The sequence below is a fragment of the Schistocerca piceifrons genome, chromosome 1, assembly GCF_021461385.2.
Source record: "Schistocerca piceifrons isolate TAMUIC-IGC-003096 chromosome 1, iqSchPice1.1, whole genome shotgun sequence".
NCBI lineage: Eukaryota > Metazoa > Arthropoda > Insecta > Orthoptera > Acrididae > Schistocerca > Schistocerca piceifrons.
In genome coordinates this window covers 694,294,659-694,316,258 of record NC_060138.1, presented here as the reverse complement: position 1 = coordinate 694,316,258, position 21,600 = coordinate 694,294,659, and the positions used below count along the sequence as shown (strand labels likewise).

General features: G+C 39.9%; 1 protein-coding gene across 1 annotated transcript in view; it reads right to left on the bottom strand.

Annotated features, from left to right (window-relative positions):
• Nucleotides 1-21,600, bottom strand: part of LOC124710084 (tyrosine-protein phosphatase non-receptor type 13-like) — a 242,409-nt gene that overhangs the window by 122,783 nt on the left and 98,026 nt on the right. Inside the window, exons 3-6 of the mRNA XM_047240895.1 lie at nt 11,912-12,024; nt 11,631-11,829; nt 9,319-9,417; nt 5,232-5,434 (exon numbers count right to left, since the gene is read on the bottom strand). Of these exons, the coding sequence (XP_047096851.1) occupies nt 5,232-5,434; nt 9,319-9,417; nt 11,631-11,829; nt 11,912-12,024 (614 nt within the window). The remainder of the gene's footprint in view (nt 1-5,231; nt 5,435-9,318; nt 9,418-11,630; nt 11,830-11,911; nt 12,025-21,600) is intronic.

Here is a 21,600-nt window from a genome sequence, read left to right as displayed (position 1 = left end):
ATCAACAGGTGTCGCTACTTTTCTGCTCTCTACCTACGCACATTGTCCGTGGCCAATAGTATGTTTGAGTCACAATGTAATGAAACTAGTGACACCTGTTGAGTTGATGTGAACTTGTTTGTAGTACCTGCAGTTAGTACTATTTCATTTGCTGAAAGTATCATGCTGTCATGTGTTTATCACCGCATCTGTTATATGACTGTGTTATGTTAACCGAGTATGTCGGTGATGTTTTGCATCGGTAAGCACTTTACAGCAGGTATGTTAAAATCATAAAATGTTAAAATGTTAATTGTGCTATTAAGAACTGTTCAAGTTATATCATGATAATGTTATTTCATTACATGTTTTCCTAATAGTGCAATGTTCTGTACGTGTGATTTGAAAATAAATGGCTGCATTCAAAACTAGTCACCAATATAAAATACACCCGGCCGTGACATATTTATAGTTGTTGTTGTTGTGGTCTTCAGTCCTGAGACTGGTTTGATGCAGCTCTCCATGCTACTCTATCCTGTGCAAGCTTCTTCATCTCCCAGTACCTACTGCAACCTACATCATTCTGAATCTGCTTAGTGTATTCATCTCTTGGTCTCCCTCTACGATTTTTACCCTCCACGCTGCCCTCCAATGCTAAATTTGTGATACCTTGATGCCTCAAAACATGTCCTACCAACCAATCCCTTCTTCTAGTCAAGTTGTGCCACAAACTTCTCTTCTCCCCAATCCTATTCAATACCTCCTCATTAGTTACGTGATCTACCCACCTTATCTTCAGCATTCTTCTGTAGCACCACATTTCAAAAGCTACTATTCTCTTCTTATCCAAACTATTTATCGTCCATGTTTCACTTCCATACATGGCTACACTCCATACAAATACTTTCAGAAACGACTTCCTGACACTTAAATCTATACTCGATGTTAACAAATTTCTCTTCTTCAGAAACAATTTCCTTGCCATTGCCAGTCTACATTTTATATCCTCTCTACTTCGACCATCATCAGTTATTTTACTCCCTAAATAGCAAAACTCCTTTACTACTTTAAGTGTCTCATTTCCTAATCTAATCCCCTCAGCATCACCCGATTTAATTTGACTACATTCCATTATCTTCGTTTTGCTTTTGTTGATGTTCATCTTATATCCTCCTTTCAGGACACTGTCCATTCCGTTCAGCTGCTCTTCCAAATCCTTTGCTGTCTCTGACAGAATTACAATGTCATCAGCGAACCTCAAAGTTTTTACTTCTTCTCCATGAATTGCAATACCTACTCTGAATTTTTCTTTTGTTTCCTTTACTGCTTGTTCAATATACAGATTGAATAACATCAGGGAGAGGCTACAACCCTGTCTCACTCCTTTCCCAACCACTGCTTCCCTTTCATGCCCCTCGACTCTTATAACTGCCATCTGGTTTCTGTACAAACTGTAAATAGCCTTTCGCTCCTTGTATTTTACCCCTGCCACCTTCAGAATTTGAAAGAGAGTATTCCAGTTAACGTTGTCAAAAGCTTAGAGAAAGCTTTTGACATATTTATAGACAGAATTATCAAATCTAAGTTGTTGGTCCCTTCCCAACAAAATGTTGGAACAGCATATATACTTGGATATAAAAGGATTAGTTCCAAGTGTTACTAATTATGGCATGGGATGCTGTTATCACTGCAAACAGTTCAAGAATGAAGCTATATTTATTTACGATATTCATTTATATTGTGAGCAAGTCATGTGGATGTGAAATGAGTGAATAAAGAGTGGTGCATCTGTCCTACAAAATGCTACATGTTCACACCAAATGTTTTTCAATACGTGCACTTTGTAGAACACTGAACTGATGCAAACGAATTCATTAATGGATATCCTTAGATTATGGTGAATAACTGCAATAGACATCACTCTTCCATTGTTTCATATGACTGCATCCAGAGCCACCTATCATAGGCACTTGGAACTAAATTTTACAGTTCTGTATCTATTTTTTATGGAGTTCCAATAAAGAGACCTCTCCCCAAAATCTTTTTGTCACTCAATGTGCCCAAGTTATTTCTTTTCATAGACACTATGCCCCTTGTGAAACATGCTGTATGTACATACTTCCACTTCCAGTTAGTAATTTCTTATTCCGGTCAGGACCATAGAAAACAAAAGTAGCAATGTACGACCGAGATTAGCATAGTACAAACACAGAAGTCTATAACATGGTTGATTCTCTGAAACTTTCTCATAATTTCACTTATGAAATACATGTTGTGGTAGTTGTTGCTAAATTACATAAAATATTGTAAATACGCATAGCATTAATGTTAATCAAACTAAATATGAAGGAATACTAATTATTCTAGCTGCCCCTGCTAAAAATATAATTTGTATGACCACCAAAACACTGCGGAACAGTTCATTACAGGTTCTATTACACAGCTCTACAAAATAAAATTTTTTTTTCGTTGCCAGGGAAGTTTGAACGAAAATGGGATATTGTTATGATACTCATTCCGAGTATATTTGTACTTTTTCCAAATTGGCTCTGGTTTTTGAGATATAGGTTATTTGTGGAAATGAGAGTTTCATGTGGATAATATCGACAGCAGGGTCCATATATGGTGTAATGTATTTGCTACCTGTTTTTTAATTAGTGATATTGTACTATCTTTATTAAACAATTGTGCTCAGGGAGTGCATCTGTGTGGTTGAGGATTACATCATGCAAACATCACACTGTCAGCATGTGTTCAGTCCTGTTGTGCGGTGCGTGTGTTGAAGATATTGAGGGTTGTGCAGATTTGAATTCGGCAGTACTCGACATCCATTTGTTGGCCGAGGTAATCACCGCAACAGCCGATAGGTAGCGTTCAGTGTAAACAAGAAAAATGGCGATGGTCGAAAGTCACACACATGTGCAGTGCAGCTTCAAGGAGATAGAACCTTTTCATCGTGACGTAGCAAATAAGAGGTGAGTATTCATTTCACACAAAACAATTAATTATGTTTGTTGGATGTAATTGACATGCAAATACAAGAAAGTTCTGCATAATATGTAGTATTTGTGCAATTTTGTTTTAGGAAAACATGAGTTCTTCACGCCGTCTTTGCGTGAACCATCCAGATGAGTTCTGCTACATTTGTGGTGAATACGTTCTTCAAAAGAACAGGAAGAATATCACTCCTTTTGTGAAGGAAGCATATCTGGCATATTTCGGAATTAAACTTGGAGATCAAGACAAGGCGTGGGCACCCCATAAAGTTTGTAAATGCTGTGTGGAGTGCTTACGGCAGTGGACAAAACGAAAAAGGAAAAGCTTAAACTTCGGAGTGCCTATGGTATGGCGAGAGCAGAAGAACCATACAGATGATTGCTATTTTTGCATTGTTAATATGAAAGGTTTTAATAGGTTCAAAAAACGAAAGTGGGAATATCCCGATTTGGAGTCAGCAAGAAGACCGGTGGTGCACAGCAACGATGTTCCTGTACCAACCTTCACAACATTACCCACGCTAACATCATCAGATGACGATGTGCACGGCGAGGAATGTACAAGTAGTGGTTTGGAATACGAAGGACGTGAGACACAACCCCAGCAGTTCGACCAGAAGGAGCTCAGTGACTTGATACGAGAACTCAATCTTTCAAAGCAAGCATCAGAACTCTTAGCATCCAGGCTTAAGGAAAAGAACTGTCTTCATCCAAGTGTTAAAATAACACCTTACCGGACGAGAGAAGAAAACCTTCTTCCATACTTCAACCAAGAAGAGGTTATAGTGTATTGCAGCAATATACCTGGACTTTTACTTGAATTGGGGCTGCCGGAATATAGGACTGGCATCTCTTCATAGACAGTTCCACTAGAAGTTTAAAATGTGTTCTCCTACACAATGGCAATCGTTACGCATCTATTCCAATTGCCCACTCAACAAAACTTTGTGAAGCATATGCTAACATCAAGATGGTTCTGCAGAAAATTCAGTATATGCAGCACCAGTGGTTGATTTGTGTTGATTTGAAAATGGTGAACTTCTTGCTTGGACAACAAAGTGGATACACAAAGCACCCATGTTTTATCTGCATGTGGGATGGTAGGGCAAAGCACGAACATTGGAAGCAGAAAACATGGCCTCCAAGGGAACATATGGCTGTTGGTGAAGCAAACATCATTAATGAACCTCTGGTTAGTAGGGACAAGATTGTTCTTCCACCATTACATATTAAGTTAGGACTAATGAAGCAATTCACCAAAGCTTTAGACAGAAATGGTAATTGCTTCACATACATCTGCAATACGTTCCCTGGACTCAGTAGTGAAAAACTTAAGGCAGGAATATTTGATGGTCCTCAAATTCGCAGGCTCATCAACGATACCAATTTTACAAGTGTCATGACTGTCACTGAAGCATCGGCCTGGAACAGTTTTGTCACTGTTGTAAAATGTTTTTTGGGCAATCATAAAGCTCCCAATTATGAGGAACTGGTCAAAAACATGCTCACTAACTTTCAAAACTTAGGAGCTAACATGAGCATAAAATTGCACTTCCTTCACAGCCACTTGGATCGATTTCCTCGTAATCTAGGTGATTTCAGTGAGGAACAAGGAGAGCGGTTCCATTAAGATATGAAAGGAATAGAGGAAAGATATAAAGGAAGATGGGACAGGCATATGATGGCAGATTATTGCTGGAATCTGCAACGTGACTGTTCTGAAGAGACCTATAAAAGGAAAGCGTGCAGGAAGCGGTTCGTCATGGACGGAAAATGATATACTTATAGAGAAACTTTTCAATTATGTTTTATACATGGACAAATGCCTATCAGGTTTTCATAGAAGCTATTTATAAAGATTATTTTCTTTTTTCATTGTAGTTTGTAGCGCTCGAGTTCCGTATTAGCAATTTTTTCTAATTTTTTGAATAAATCATGCATTATCTCAAAAACTAGAGCCAAACTGCATAAATGGTTGCTATATTCATCCTCAGCACCACTAACCCATCCTAAAGCCACTCAAATATCCTTGGCAAGAAAATGAGTGTTGACCAGTGTTATTGCTATGGATGTAAAATGATAACAATCAAATGAGTGATAGGAAAAGCCATGGAGTGAATAGTAAATACTGGACTACTGTTAACCAAAGAATTAATTAGTAGTGTTTCATCATAAACAGTCTCTATACATTTCCTTCAGATAAATATTTCATATGACAATACAAAATAGTTTCACAGGAGGATAACATTGAATTACCTGATCCCCCGGAGGCTTGGTAAGAAAAATTTTATGCGCAGGTATAGTGTAAGGCTGCATGATGGAAGGGAATCTCTTCCCCAAGCTGGAGGGGCAACTTTCCGAAGGTGTGTGTTTTTCTCCAGAAAAACAAAGTCTCCACCTAGCAAAGCAGCCAGCCCTAGAGTGAAGTTCTCTCTTAATTTCTCACTTCGCACCACAGCCTAAGGAAAAGTATAAAATTATATTTAGACTGAAAACAACTTCACAAGCCAAAACTTTTAATCTGAAATACAGCAAAAAACTGTTGGAAATTTCCATCAGTATCAGTGATTGCTCTTATGTTAAAATATCATTCTAACAATTTAACTGGTTTTTTTTTGTTTGTTTACATCACACATAAATTAACCATTATGACCAATCATTTAATAACAAAATGGTTCGCATTCAATATGCAAAACAGTTACAATTCATCATGTCATGGATTTAAATAAGAATAATGAAGCACATGGTAACAACACAGGATAAGCATAATAAAGTATGAATTATTTCAGAGGGAAAATGAGTGAAGAGAACTTTGAATTTTTATTCATCAGGCAGACAGCAGACTTTATAAGGGACAGTCAAATGAAAAACAGACAGATGGAAAAAAAGTTTGTAAAATGTTTATCATTTCAGAAGTAATTGCTGTAACTGTTAATACATTTATCCTACTGTGAGAGAAGATGGTCAATAGCTTGATGGAGAAAAGTTTGCAGTTGCCTATGGAACCATGATTGTATCTAGGCAGAAACCCGTTCATCTGAAGCAAATCACAACCACAAATATCTTTCTTCAGAGCTCTACAAATATGGAAATCGCATGGGGAGAGATTGAGACTATGTGGAAGAAATTTAAGGGCTTCCCGGTGAAACGTCTGCTGTGTAGTCAAAACACTCTTGGCAACATGTGGGCAGGCATTAACCATTAACAAAATTATGCCATCTGTCAACATTTCTGGGCATTTGGTGTTGATGATGTGCTTCAGTTTTTGTGAAGTGTTCACATACAGCTGTGCGTTAACTGTAGCACCGGCTTTCATAAAGTCAGACACTAGTGGGCACTTGCACTCAGAGAAAAGGGTCATCATGATTTTCCAAGAGCTGGTGTGCCTGTGCTTTTAACAATGCTGCAGAAGTTTCATTGGAAAGCTCTTACATATCCTCCACACAGTCCTGATCTCTCCTCATGCAATTTCCATTTTTTAGAGCCCTGAAGAAAGAAGTTCATGGCTGTTGATTTGCTTCGGTTGAAGAGGTGCATGCCTGGGTACAATCATGGTTCCATGGGCAATCACAAATCTTTTCCATGAAGGCACTGTTTACCTTGTCTCACAGTGTGATAAGTATGTTAACAGTTATGGTTATTACTTGTGAAATAATAAACAGTTTACTTACTTTTTTTTCCATCTGTCTCATTTTCATATGACTGCCCCTTATGCAAGTACTAGGTATGTTGTCAATGGTAGACAGAGTTGTAGTTGGAGTCACAAATGATGGCAGCCACATTTAGGCCACTTCTATGCACTTACTTCATACATTCTTGGACAGCCAATGAGCATTCAGTGGTGTTCTGAGGGCTCTACTACGAGTCTTGCAGACAACTAAAACATTAAACTTGATTGTAGAAAGTTATTTAGAGAATTTTATTCCATTTGTTGCACTTTGTCATCTCTGACAATAGTGGTAAGTCACAAATTCTACATAAGCAAGTGAGAGACATAATTTGCAGGATACACACTTTTTCGAGAGGAAAGCACATGTACGCACGTACTGTAACTGTCACTTGGAACCGGCAGCAATTCGAAACCCATCCATGCCTGGACTTGTGTGAACTGCCATCATTCATGAATCAGACTATATACATCTATACACAGATCACAAAATGTATGTGAGTGGCAATTCAGATGAGCTCCAAATGTTTCATATCAGGCAAACTTGAGGACCAGAAAATCAAATGGAATTTATCACTGCAAAATTTTTGTTCTTGTGCAAATAAGAAGCAGTAATTGAGACAGACAGTGAAATAGTTCTGAACAGTACTAACTGCACCACTGAATGGCCAACACATAATTAAAATCATTGCAAACCAGATCTACTGCTATAATTCAGCATTTTGTGTGAGAAATATAAGGACAAGACAGAAGAATAAGGTCACATACAAGAGCACAGAACTACTTTTTCTTCCTTCCATTAGTGAGTGGAACATAGAAGAGGTTGGCTAGTAATTGTATGAAATACCTCTGCTATATGGCCAGTTCCTTGTATAATGTGTGGTTGACAAATACCTTGTTGCGAACTGACATTTTCACCACAATGCATCTTTCTGCTGCATTATGTTATAAGCTTTCGTATCTACACCTGGATATACCAGATGGGCCATAAGTTAGTTTCCAAAAACATGTATGATGCAGTAATGCTAAACAAATGAAAATACAAATTTATTATCAATTCATACATAAATGCAGAGTTCGACGAACCTACAACAGGTGTTCAAAATGGTTCCCATGCTGTTCTAAGCAAACCTTGCATCTCTTCAATACTGATTTACAAATTTTGTTGCAAATTTTCCAGTAATGTAGGTTTCTAAATTCTGACAGAATTTGTTCCTTCAAATATTCAACAATACGAATCTTGATGAAATAAACTTCATTTTTTAGTACATCCCAGACTGAAAAACTCATACAGTAGATGGCATATCTGGGAATCATGGAGGTCATTCAGCAGCACCCTGTATGACAATACATTCATCAATGATTTCATTTTGAATGTCATTCACAGTAACTCCCTAATGCAGCAGTCATATAAACTTTTCCTTTATCAGATGCAGGTGTTCAAAAAGTTGACTATTTTCCAGTTATAATATCTACAGGACGATATCTAGATAATTTATAGATTTGACAGTACTGTTAAAAAAATAAGACCCAAATAGCCCACTGCTGAAAATCCTTGCCTATATACACCCATGCCAAGAAAGTTTAACTCCATCACATTGCAGAGATCCATAGAATCTCTGTAGACACAGTTGTGTCTGTTTATTCTGCAATTCACCTTAACAGGCACTTTGTTGCTCCAAGGAATGCTTTTGTAAAACTTAAGATTGGCTTCTAGTCAGATTTGTGTACAGCTCAGAGAACTCCATACGTCTCTCCAGATCATCTTCATTTAGGCCTTGAACTAAATTAGGCCTATATGCACTCAATTCAGCTTTTTCTGAATCCTTGGCAATCTCTTTCTTGCTATTCCATACTCCTTGGCCAATTTGCTTTGAGATTTGCTTGGTGATTGCAATAAAACATCATGCAACAACTTGAAGATTCTTGCCTGTAGTAAAAGACTTTGGGTCAGCAGTGGAGCTTCCTTGTTAGAGTATGCCAGTCTCTCTAAATCTTAAATTTAATTTGAAAATACCTCATCAAGAAGAGTGAGGTTGGATGTCTGGAAAATGTTCCACAAATAAATCACAAACATCACTGTAATTATAGTGCAATGTTCCACCATGTCTGCAAAACAAATACACGATGTTCTGTAGCCAACTTTCCATTTATTGTATCTCAGGTAACAACAACCAACATAACCTCAAACTGACTTATGGGTGCTACACACTAGTCATGATCACAGCTGACTTCCACTGCACTGAATGAAACAAAGTCTAAGGATTGCTAGTGACAACCGACTTATGGCCAACCCTGCAGAATAGAATAGAACAAAGTAGAATACAATACAATAAGTTTCTTATCACAAGATGACTGTCTCCTTATCACAAGATGACTTACTTTAAATACATAATTTCTTTTCAATTTTTTCCACTATCTTTGAAATCTCTCACAGACCTGTACTGCGATGGTGAAAAAGATGTTTTGATAACAAGCTCTCAGTTCTCTTTATAGTGTTGTGTTCAGTCTGAAGATTTTAATTCTCCTTCCTTTCTATCACATTTAACATAATGTTGAAGTTCATAAAACACACTTTTAACACAATTTGAAATATAACATAGTCACAAATGCTCACATTTATTTGTACCTCACAAACATCAATATGCAACTATTCATTAGATGCAATAGGCTCACCTCAAAAACCTGGCCAGCTGTTGTCACATTTGAGTCACAGATGAGTTCAAGTTTTTGTCCATTAAGCAGAATTACTATCACCTTTCTCTTCTGAGGAACCTTTAATTTAAAAAAATATTGTTAAACATAACATCCACAGCAGAAAAATGCAAAAATTGTTCTCATGTAGAATTACAGATGAAGAGAAATTATAAAAAATGCTGTTACTACCTAGAAAGTCAGCAATATGAACAGTTTTCCATATGATAAGAATCCTGTATGTTTAATTAAAATGAACACAGACAATACGGTTTCATACATCTTTTATAATAGTATTCTTTTTCTCTTTTTAGCTGCAAGTGACTTCGTGAAGCACCAGAAGTAGACATCAATGGACATAAACTATAGAAAAAATTTCTTGAGATACAGCTGGATAAAGGTTAAGATTGGGTTAACACACAAAAAAAAAATATCATCAAGCTCCATTTGGCATGTTTTGCACTCTCTAAAACAAATATCTTTTAGTGCAATGCAGCTAAAGTAAACGAAGTATTTATTCAGCGGAAGGGATCAGCTAGAACACACTAGACTCTCACTAATCCGGCTCTCATTAGTCCGGCCTCTCAGTAATCTGGTGCATATCCAAAAACGCATGCACAATGAATTATCATGCACAACAGTGCTCAGTTAAACAATGCTTTATATAATGTATTTGAAATTGTAACTTTCTTTACAGTTCAGAATCATGTCTTTCAAAAGGAAACACTAGACCTCAAGCAGAAACTCGTTAGATAAGTTAAATCAAGGTTCTTCGCAGAAAGCCATTGCTGCTAAGTTCAATGTTGGACAAGCAGCTATTTATGACATCAAAAAGAAAGATGATGTTATTTGACAGCACTCAGTGCAAATGGATAGTGAATTGGGAAAATGGAAGGTTCTGCGAAAGAGTGAGAATGAAAAACTGGACATAGCTGTCTCAGGATGGCTCATACAACAACGCAGTAAAGGAATTCCAGTCGGTGGCTCCATTATAAATGAAAAAGAAGCTGCATTTAGCAAATGACTTGGCAGTAGTAACTTGTTTGCAGCAAGCAAAGGTTGGCTATCAAACTGGAAGAAACAACTTGGTATTTGGCAGCTGGCAGTCACTGGGGAAAGCCACTCAGCTAACAATAAGGATCTGATGAGTTTGTAAGCAAGATATGGAAGATAACAGAAGAAAAAGATTTAACTGCTGATGCCTCATATAATGCTGATCAAACAGGACTCTTTTACAAGATGCTTCCTTCAAAAACATTAGCTGCCAACAAAGAGAAGGAAGCTTGTGGTTACAAGCAACAGAAACAGTATGTAACATTAACGGCTTGTTGTAATGCAAGTGAAACTCATAACTACCAATTGCGGTTATTGGAAAATCCCAACACCCATGTTGTTTTCAACACACTGACATAAATACTCCACCAGCGCAGTTTTGTGCTCAGAAGAACTGTAATTAGTTTCATGTTCCATGGCTCCACTGTACATTAAACCTTAATGATGTGGAATGAGTCATATCTGAAATTCTTCATACACTAAAATACATGTTACATCACTAATAAGAGCACAGGATTTTCTTTAACTACTGAATGCACAAAAATGTGATCTCAACTGATATACTATGTCATTCATTGTTCACCACAATAAAGATGTACTGTATGCACCTGAGAAATGGGAATAATTTTGTGAAAGCTGTTTCTGATTACTTGGATAAATATCACATGCCAGGTTAACCAATCAACTTCTCATACTGGAAAATAGTAAACTTGAAACACCATGGTTAAAAAAAGCAACAAACATGCGACATACCAGGTGACATTAAACATCTTTCATAAGTATTCAGAGCAAAAAATGGTCCATGACAAATCACCCTATAAGTAGATACGCACTCTCAGGACTCAGGAAAGAAAGATGTACTAAGGCAGGGAAAGTGTGATTAATGATCACCAATGCCCAATCTAATACAAGTAAAAATGAGTCCCTCAGCACACTATTCACAGAGCTATAACTGGTAACGAGTGTAACCATGTGCAGAAAGCAAACCACTGACTGTAAAATTATGGGATTTTGTAGCCATATTTAACTAGCTACTAAAAGATACAAAACTCTGTTGATTCAGCTGTTTGTCTTGCCAGCCAATTTGACCTTCTTTATGTAAAAATTTTTGTGCCACACAGTGAACACGTGTGTAAGGATTGGGTTCACACTTCAGGCTGGAAAAGTTACTGTAATTCTGTACTAAGCATTTACAATACAGTTAAATTACATGTACTACATATTGTATGAAGATTACATACCGTACACCTGACAGGCAGCTGAATAAACTTGCTGGGATGAGTAGAACGAACGATGAACTCGGGCCCAATGCAGGTGTTTGGTCCACAGTACTTGGCTGTGTTGTTATTTTGTGACACTGCACCCGATTGGGCTCTGTAGAGCCTCGAAGGCGCCCTCTGTACAACGGCTTGTCTTCGTGGAGGTGTGACGACAGGTGCACTATGAACAAACCACTCACATTGTCAGCCTCAGCTCTAAATACACAAAAGAAATAACAGCAGGCTGGTTTTAGGTGTTGTACCTCAGTTTTAAGGGGCTCACTGCAAGGTGTCTGGGCAGGCTGCTGGTGCGACCCAGTGCTGCGTCCTTTTCGGGGCGGCTGAGCAACGATCGGCAGTTTGTTACAGTCTGCAGCTGAATGAAAAATGCAAACCAGTCAACTGAAGCCACAAAACTCCACCTCTGTCAAACATCATTTCATCATATACAAGAGGTTTAATCAAGGTCATAATTTGGAGTAGAAATTAAATAATTAGTTACATGTTACCAGTAAACGGCAAACAATATGTTATATGATCATTTGTTTACGTATTTTGGTTTCAGATGTAAATACTCTGTTCAAGATGTACAAAAGGAGGGAGTACTTCTAAGAATGGCGATGCTGGCCTCTAAATCATTCTTCAACAGAAATCAGCTATTATTAGAATGGATTAATAGCACTGTTCATTTATCAACTTTTAATGATTCTGAAGTTTTTAGTATGAACCTAGTGGCAGTTGCGTAGAGATTTTGACTGACCGGATAACTGAGTGTCAGGTAATTGAGTCAAATTCAGAGTGTTGCTTAAAGTCATACTGTAATAGAAAATAAATCAGGTCAGGTCTCCTATTCTTTTATAAGTATACAGACCTGTTTATTTCTAATGGTTTACATCAGTTTACAGCTTGAAAATTTAGCTATTTCTCGACATAATCACCATTTCTGTCGATGCATTTTTGTAGACGCTGTGGCAATTTTTTGTATGCCCATGTCATACCAGCTCACCGCCATGCTGTTCAGAAAGTTATGAACCTCTTCTTTCACCTCGTCGTCGGAGCTGAATCACTTTCTGGCCAAATGTTCTTTTAACCTAGGTAACAGGTGATAGTCCCTGGGCGCCAGGTCAGGACTATAGGGTGGATGGGTGATTATGTTCCACTGAAACTGTTGCAGGAGAGCAACGGTTTGCCGAGCGATGTGTGCGCGAGCGTTGTCATGGAGAACGTGTACACCCTTGCTCAACATTCCTCTTCTACGGTTCTGGATTGCCCGTTTGAGTTTTTTCAGAGTCTCACAGTACCTGTCATCGTTACTTGTGGTCCCAGCGATTCAGCTCCGACGACGAGGTGAAAGAAGAGGTTCATAACTTTCTGAACGGCATGGCGGCGAGCTAGTATGACATGGGCATACAAATAATGCCACAGCGTCTACAAAAATGCATTGACAGAAATGGTGATTATGTCGAAAAATAGCTAAATGTTCAAGCTGTAAATTGATGTAAACCATTGTAGAAATAAACAGGTCTATGTACTTATAAAAAAATAGGAGACCTTACTTTTGGGATTACCCTCGTACTAATGTACATGTCCTGTGATAATGAACGTCGTATCTCTAGTCGTTCAAGGTGTTCTGTTTTTTTTCTGAACAAGAGTGTAAAAAAAGGCTTTGAAACTATATACGGCGGAAGCGTGGAAAATGAATAGCTAGGAATAATGATAGTTTCGTATGTTTAGCATTACTTCATTACTAAAATACACTGTGTTTATGTATTTATTGATGATGTACCTTTCAATGTTCTGGAGGGCTCGAGAATGAACACAGTGTTAACGTATTTCAAACCCGCTTTTGGTTTCGACCTATGCCAATAGTAAGCTCCCATCTTGTAATCTATCATAATATGTGATCTGTTATACTTATAAAAACCGACGACAGTACACATTTCACTGTCTAATGCGATGAAAGTGAACTCACTGACAGAAATTGCCATAGCATCGCATCAGCGTTTGAAGTGTGAACTTAACAACATAATGTTGATACTGTACTAGTTGTTGAAAACAGAACACTAGCTGAGGCTGGTCTCTCTCTCTCTCTCTCTCTCTCTCTCTCTCTCTCTCTCTCTCAATAACGGTAATGCAAGTGGCAAGAGAGATATGCACATAGTGCTGACATAATCTCACCAGTTCATGTCACTGACTCAGAATCGCTATAGCTATGAAACCAATTGACAGCTGCAAGTGCGCCAGACGTGATAGGAGATAATTCTTTCAGGAGTTTCATACAGCTTTCCACAGTAGGGCATTCCCTGCACATCACATTTGCGATGATGATGTATTTGGGGCGCTCAACTGCGCGGTTATCAGCGCCCGCCCCGAAAAGGACGCAGCACTGAGTCGCACCAGCAGCCTGCCCAGTTGTCGGTACGTCAAAGGAGTAGAGGGTTCAGGCTCACTTATTTTGGACGGAGCTACGCCACGCCGTGCATAGTGGTTCAAATTGGAGCGACACAGCCTCGCAGCTGGAGCAAGTTAAGATTGCAAATGCCGCATTTATTGCTGAACAGTTGAATTTCGTCTTTCCCGTTGTCGTTCGAAGACTTAACATCTGTTGTATATGAACCACGAATAATGGACACAGATTGCACAACTGCAATATCAAGCAAACTTTTTGCCAGCGGCAGATTCCTTTATGAATTTCATGTACCTGTTCAAGATTTTCAAGATATATCTGCTATTGTCATCGATGTATGCATATTGTTCTTCGCTTCATAGGTTTCGCATGCGACATCACTGGCGACCCAATGGCAGTCACCATTTAGTTTTGTTTTTATGTGATATTTATTGTCCTTAGGATACCACAATTTCTGCTTTTTTCTTTGTAAAAACCTGTAAGTTGCACAATTTCTTTGCAGTTACACTCCATACTTAGAGGGACCACACTGCCGCAATACCACTATAAAACACTCACTGGGTGACTGCATATGCATTAAGCCATTTATGCAATATGTGCTATGCGGTAACTTATTAGACTGTACATTGCATGGTGACACAGTGCGGTATTTACTTGTTGCTTGTCTCTGATTCATGTCCGCACTGGCAATCTTCCGCAATGCAGGGTCTGAGAATCCCATTTCGCGTAGAATTCATAATGCCTGGGAAATAATGTACTGCAAGCACCGGATTCGAGATGCAATGCTACGAACTCATATGAGTTGCAGCCTTGCGACAGTGAGTCGCAGGTTTGTGTCTGAGAGCTTACTGGGCTTAAGGCTACTGCAAACGTACACTTTTATCCTCTCCGTCTCTGTCTCAGACGTAAACATGGTCCTGCTACTCTGACCGGATCTTCTCTTTCCTTTACCAGCTTATCTAGAGAGCTGCGGTAAACAAAAAATCTAAATGTCTCGGGTTTGATCACTGGTCAATCCTAAGATTTTTATCGCTCACTTATTACGCCTTTCCCCCTCTGACAATGTTAGTTGGTGTGAAAAATGACGAGTTACGTCCAATTTATTGAAACCACGTCACCTGCGAATTTGAAGCTACAGCTGCCACTGAGGTCAACGACTGTATATGCCAGATGCTTACGACTATTCAAGGGTGCAGCAGGATCGATATCAAGGGGAATATCGGCAAAACGAAAGAAAAGAGCAAAAAATAAGTAGCAGAGAAGTGAGCAACAGGAGAAGGACCGTGTACCTAGTATACCATATTCCTTAAGGCCAAGGAGGCAGCCAATATGATTTATATTTTATGACTCCTGCGGCTTTATTTTTTGTGTTATGTACACTGTTAAAGTAATCGTGTGTTGACATATGTTTATGTGAAGATAAGGATTATCTTTAATTGTTGTGTGAGAAATACTGCTCAGAGATAGAAGCAGGTTTCTGGGCGGAGGGGAAATGATAACGATCCCTTTCCTCAGGTTTCAGTTCGGGCGGGGTGAGGAAGCGAGGATGTTAGTTTTGGCGGTGCTGTGCCTTTTTGCCTCAGACAGAGTAGGGCCACTGCGAGATCATCTCCTGAACGGAGGAGTTTTGTTTTCCAGGCAGCAGGATGCGGTATTGTCTAGTCTCAAGCGGACGTTGAGTTTGGTATTTAGTGTTTAGGAACTACGGAACGAAATAACGAAGCTGGAAGAGATGTTTTCGGGTTTACAACAGTCAGCAAGTAGTAATACAGCGCTGGAGCAGTTGTCAGAAGAGCACAAGAAGTTGCTTGAGGCGTACTGTGCTCGACGGTGTGGATGCTGGAACTATTAAGAGTAGTATCGTACAAATTACAGACGGAAGAAACAGGTCAGTTAGATGTGGGAGGAAGGATACTCAAGACAATATTTGGGACAGCTGATGCAAACGAAGTGAGTGAACTGAATAAGACAGCTGAAGGCACAACGGAATTGGCGAAAGAAATCGGGCAACTGTAGAGTGACATTCCACACGGATTAAGTTTGGGGAATGGCGCGCTGCATGACACATGCATGCTTTGACAACTAGCTAGAGAGGAAATGGATTACGCCAGGGGATCAATTAGTACTGTAAACTGGGACTTAGAGGCGGTTCAAGCGTGGATGAAAGTGTTAGATGCAAGAATAACGCTAACAAGATTGTTGCAGTCACTGGGAGATAGTATCTGGAATGCAAGAGCGGAGCTAACGAGCTTGGAGGAAACCGTTCATCAGGCACTACATGGGCAATTGAGTTCGTTCTATTGTCACCCGAACAATGTCCGAAGGGGTTAGGGAAGTGCAGAAACAGTTACCATCTGAACGACAATTAGTAGCAGAGCCTAGCAGTCAGAACTTATTTTTCCAGTACCATGGAGCTGCTGTGGAAGTATGAATGGGTAGTGCACAGATGTATGTGTCAGTGAAGGCTTGATGGCAGACAAGCACACACTGTTAGGTGTTACACAGTGCACGCCTATACAGTAAGGCTGAAAAGCGTGGGGGAGTTTGTGCAGATAAAAGAGGATGGTGTGTTACAGATAATGAAAGATGGAGATCAGCATACGGTAAGGACCGAGGGTTAGCTAAAGCAACGTCAATGTAAGGTGGTAACCATTAAGATGATGCAACCAAAGCCGTACTGATAGCAAGCATGTATACATTGGGTATACCTGGTGCTTGACGATATAATAGTGGTGGCAAGTTGCTATGAACAAGAGAAGCTCACTTAAGGCAAACACTTAGAGTTAAGAGACAGTGTGTTGTTGATTAATGGAGCTATGTATGATTTTTGGGATCCACATTTCATTTACCAGCTACAATGAAGGGAGTTACTCTTTTAAACATAACGCCAACTGCAGCTGTACTGGAGAGACAAGCCGTTAGAGATGTTGCCGAAGCAAAATTTACATTATTGAACGACACCTGAGGACCAAGTATAGTTCATTCACTGACTCAGATGACAGCACACAGCGAGGGTGATCAACAGCTAATGCAGCACACTGAACAGTGTCAGAATGGTACAATAGGTAACCTTAGCCTCGAGTGTCCCAATTCCTAGCGCCACAGTGACTCTGACATTGCTTTGCGTCGCTTTGATTTATATGAGACGGTGAGCAGATTGGAAACCCAAGCCGTGGGTAATCCAGGTTCTAGTGGACTGTATCCGCTATGCAAGAGATGGAGAATGAATTCGTAGAGCTTAAGGAAGACGGGAAGTGGCTGTAAAAGTTAATGTAGTAAATGCATTGTGTTTAAAATGCGAGTTTGATATAATCTTATGAGTGTGCCACTTATGTTACAGATCAATAGTGGAAGTAGGTACTGAGCAAGACCTATGGGACTGGGTCTTCTCCATGGAGAGGAGCAATGTAGCGACACTACTTAGTTTTAAGTGAAACTTTTAGGAATGTGTGAGGGCCGTCAAGCATTGCATTAGCTACTGCTGACTGGTATGCACAGTGTGGTAACACACAGTTTATAGCAACACGTACACAACATGATTGCAAGATGGGCTATCCGCGATCGGAAATAACGCAGTGGTTATGGCCAGAGTGGGCAGGGTGATGTAACAAAGAAGGGCAAGAACCACGTTCTGAGCTATGTGGTCGGGGGCTGGGTAATAGTGCAACAACTGCTCCCCAGAACCACATACGAGGGTCACTCCAAAAGAAATGCACACTATTTTTGTAAAAACACAGTTTTCATTATGCATGTGTGAAAGTTTTACAGCGTGTAGATACATCCTTACAGCTTGTTTTCAAAATTAGTTCAACCTGTTCCCGTGAGTGGCGCCGTCACAGCATGTCTTCAAGATGGCTGCTACACTTGGCGTTCGTCAGAAGCAACGTAATGTCATAGAATTTCTGTGCTGTGAAAACGAGACAGTGAGAAACATCCACAAGAGGTTGAAAAAGGTGTATGGAGATGCTGCTGTCGATCGCAGTACAGTTAAGTCTCTGGGCAAGCAGGTTACGTGATGAAAGCGGGCACGGCAGTATTGAGGATTGTCCTCGCAGCGGCAGGCCTCGTACTGCACACACTCCAGACAATGTGCAGAGAGTTAACGAATTGGTAACTGCTGATAGAAGCATCACAGTGAACGAATTGTGACGCTACGTTGGGATCGGGGAAGGAAGTGTTTGCAGAATACTGAAAGTGTTGGTGTTAAAATAGGTTTGTGGAAACAAGAAGAACGGTATGCAGCGAACTTTTGGAACAGTATGAGAATGGTGGAGATGAATTTCTTGGAAGAATTGTGACAGTTGATGAAACATGGCTCCATCATTTTTCACCAGAGACGAAGAGGCAATCAGTGGAGTGGCATCATGCAAATTCACCCAAGGAAAAAAAATTCAAAACCACATCTTCTGCTGGAAAAGTCATGGCTACGATGTTTTTCGATTCCGAAGGACTCTTGCTTGTGGACATCGTGCCAAGTGGAACCACCATAAATTCTGATGCATATGTGAAACTTCAACCTCGACTGACAGTGAGTCGTGTGCGACCACATCGGCAAAAGCAGGATGTTTTGCTGTTGCACGACAATGCACGGCACATGTCAGTCAACAAACCATGGAAGCGATCACGAAACTCGGATGGACAACACTGAAACACCCGCCTTACAGTCCTAACCTGGCTCCATGTGACTATCATCTCTTTGCAAACTGAAAGACTCTCTTCATTTGAAGATGATGACTCCCTTGTGCACGCTGCCAAACAGTGGCTCCAACAGGATGGTCCAGAATTTTACCGGTCGGGTATACAGGCGCTGGTTCCAAGATGGCGTAAGGCAGTTGAGAGGGATGGAAATTATGTGGAGAAATGAAAATATTGTTCCTAAAGAATGTATCTACACACTGTAAAACTTTCAAACATGTAGAATAAAATATGGATTTAAAAAATAGTGTGCATTTCTTTTGGAGTGACCCTTGTAAATAGCGTGTTCATTCGGAGTCTGACAGTACCATCACGAAGCCGTGACCATGCTAGATGACAAGATAACTAGGCACCGCCAACTGCAGCCATGTGTTAGAGAACAAGTTGGGCCAGCCGCCTTCTGCACTACGTCTGTCTGTGGCCTTGATGACTCAGCCCCAACCACCTGTCATCCGCACCTACTAGAGGGCAGCAGGTGTATCCTGTGCATGGCAGTCTTCCCTCGTCTCCACAGTGTATTGCAGGCAGGTTCAAATGGCTCTAAGCACTATAGGACATCTGAGGTCATCAGTCCCCTAGACCTAGAACTACTTAAACCTAACTAACCTAAGGACATCACAAACATCCATGCCCGAGACAGGATTCGAAGCTGCGACCGTAGCAGCAGCGCGGTTCCGGACTGAAGCGCCTAGAACCGCTCAGACACAGAGGCCGGCAATACTGCAGGCTGGGCCTGAATCACCTAGATGCGGGTGCTCAACAGCAGAATGCAGTCACAGAAAGAAGAAGAAACGCCAATGTCATGGTCTTGGCCCACTGACGGACCACCGGCCACTGCCCAGCTTGACATCAACAACACAGGGCCCTGATGGGTGTACCTCTTCACGGGCGCTAAAGACAGCCACCTGCTGGCCATAGTGGATACGAGGGAAGACTGCCATGCACAGGATGCAACCTGCTGCCCTCTAGTAGTGGCGGATGACAGGTCGATGGGGCTGCGCCACAGATGGGCACGACTGCCCCACATTGTCAACGAAGATACGTGTAACTGAAGTCTAATAAAATATGACTCTCAACCACCAGTCTGCTAGTGAGTCCCACTAAAGAACTGGATACACCGAGCTGAACAATCCACCATTTTGAATCCCAATCCGAGGACAGTGTTGCAAGCTTCGCGTGGCGTAGGAAAGTGAATCAGTGAATTTTTCTTCATTTTATTGTTCCGCAGCGTCAAATGGTTAGCTGCGCAGTTCCAAACTGCTCAAATAATAGCAGATGTGGGCGCTATAAGTTTTACCGGTTTCCTTCGGACATAGATCGGCGTGTAAGGTAGCTTGTAAATTCAAGGCACAAAGATTGGACACCAAAATCGAGCGGCGTAATGGAAGTAAAAAAGCTTTGTCTCCTACGTTTTAGAAATAGATGTTCTCACAGAGCAGTGGTAATGAAATTATGTATGTAAGAAATGTGTTTATTTTAATCTTGCTGCAGATCATGTTCACAAAGCACGATGTAACATCCTAAGTTTAAAGTACGCTACTTTTATTGATTTTATTTACAACAACTGTATAAACCCACAAGTCGTCCTAAGGAGCTGTTAATTTTATAGAAAGAGTAAATTAATAATACCCTATCACAATTTGTTGGTAATAACAACTTTATAATGTTAAATAGTTCCTCAGGTGTCACTGAATGCATAAAAACGTCTTTACATGAATATCTGTGTACATTACTCTCTTACAGTCTGGCTGATTGATGTGACGTGTATTTATCAATTGCTCCGAATCAGTTAGTTTACCGCTTTTTTCATTCAGTTTGATATTGCTGTCATTATCTGACTGGCACCCAATACTATTTTAATAACCTGCCAGATTGCTTTAGTTTTATTCCTAGATTCACAAAAAAGTTTGTCATCTCCCAATTCTTTTTTACTTTCTAAATAACTTCTGACAGAGTTCTCTTAAAGCTTTTGAAACAGTCAATAAAATTGGGATCAGTAATATACTTCAAGTAGTCATGCAATTCCCTCCTGTGCTGACATGAAATTTTTATGTGTGTTGTGTTCTATTTTAGCATTAGTCCGTAATTGTTTACGAATGCAACTTTTACTTATCGTAAACTTGAATGGAAGGACCATACATAAACCAGAAAACACTGGTAACGCATTTTAACCGTATTTGGTAAATACAACAGCAACGTAATGCTCATGTAATCACCTACTTAATTTGCTTGGCTCTTCAAGTCAAATGTAAGACAATACATTTACTTCGCTGTAATATTATCTGCGCAACGAATGTACATTTGATGGTCTTGGATTTGATGGATTTTGAAGAGAACTACTTTGTGTTGGAACTAGAGCGCAAATATATACGTTATTGGATTCAGTGTGGGTTGGCTCCAGCCTTTTTTTTCGCACTTTCGGCGCTGATGAAGGCATATTTGGGAAAATAGTACCACTTTTTCAGTAGGTTTCTGAAAATCTTGCCAACACTTTAATCTCCCCCTTACACACAGCCCAATGCACCCAGAGCAGAAATTTACACATTTATAAAAGATGTAACTTCGAGGTTAACATACACTGCAGTAAAGAAAAAGCGTTAACTCCAGTTCTCTCTGCTTGACATGAATGTTAATCGTCTAGAAAATCAGGTTTCCGTCACCTATTGTGAAGCAAACAATCGCGAAAGTCACTAGACAGCTCTTTTCGTCTTCGACATAGCGTGTGACGTCAAAATGGTGTCACGCTTGCTCGAAATCTTGTGAACTGTAAGGGTATCTTGTCTGTTACGAGTTAAAAATATTATTGTAACGTTACACTTCTCTGATTTTTCATTTTTTAGTTTCTTGTTT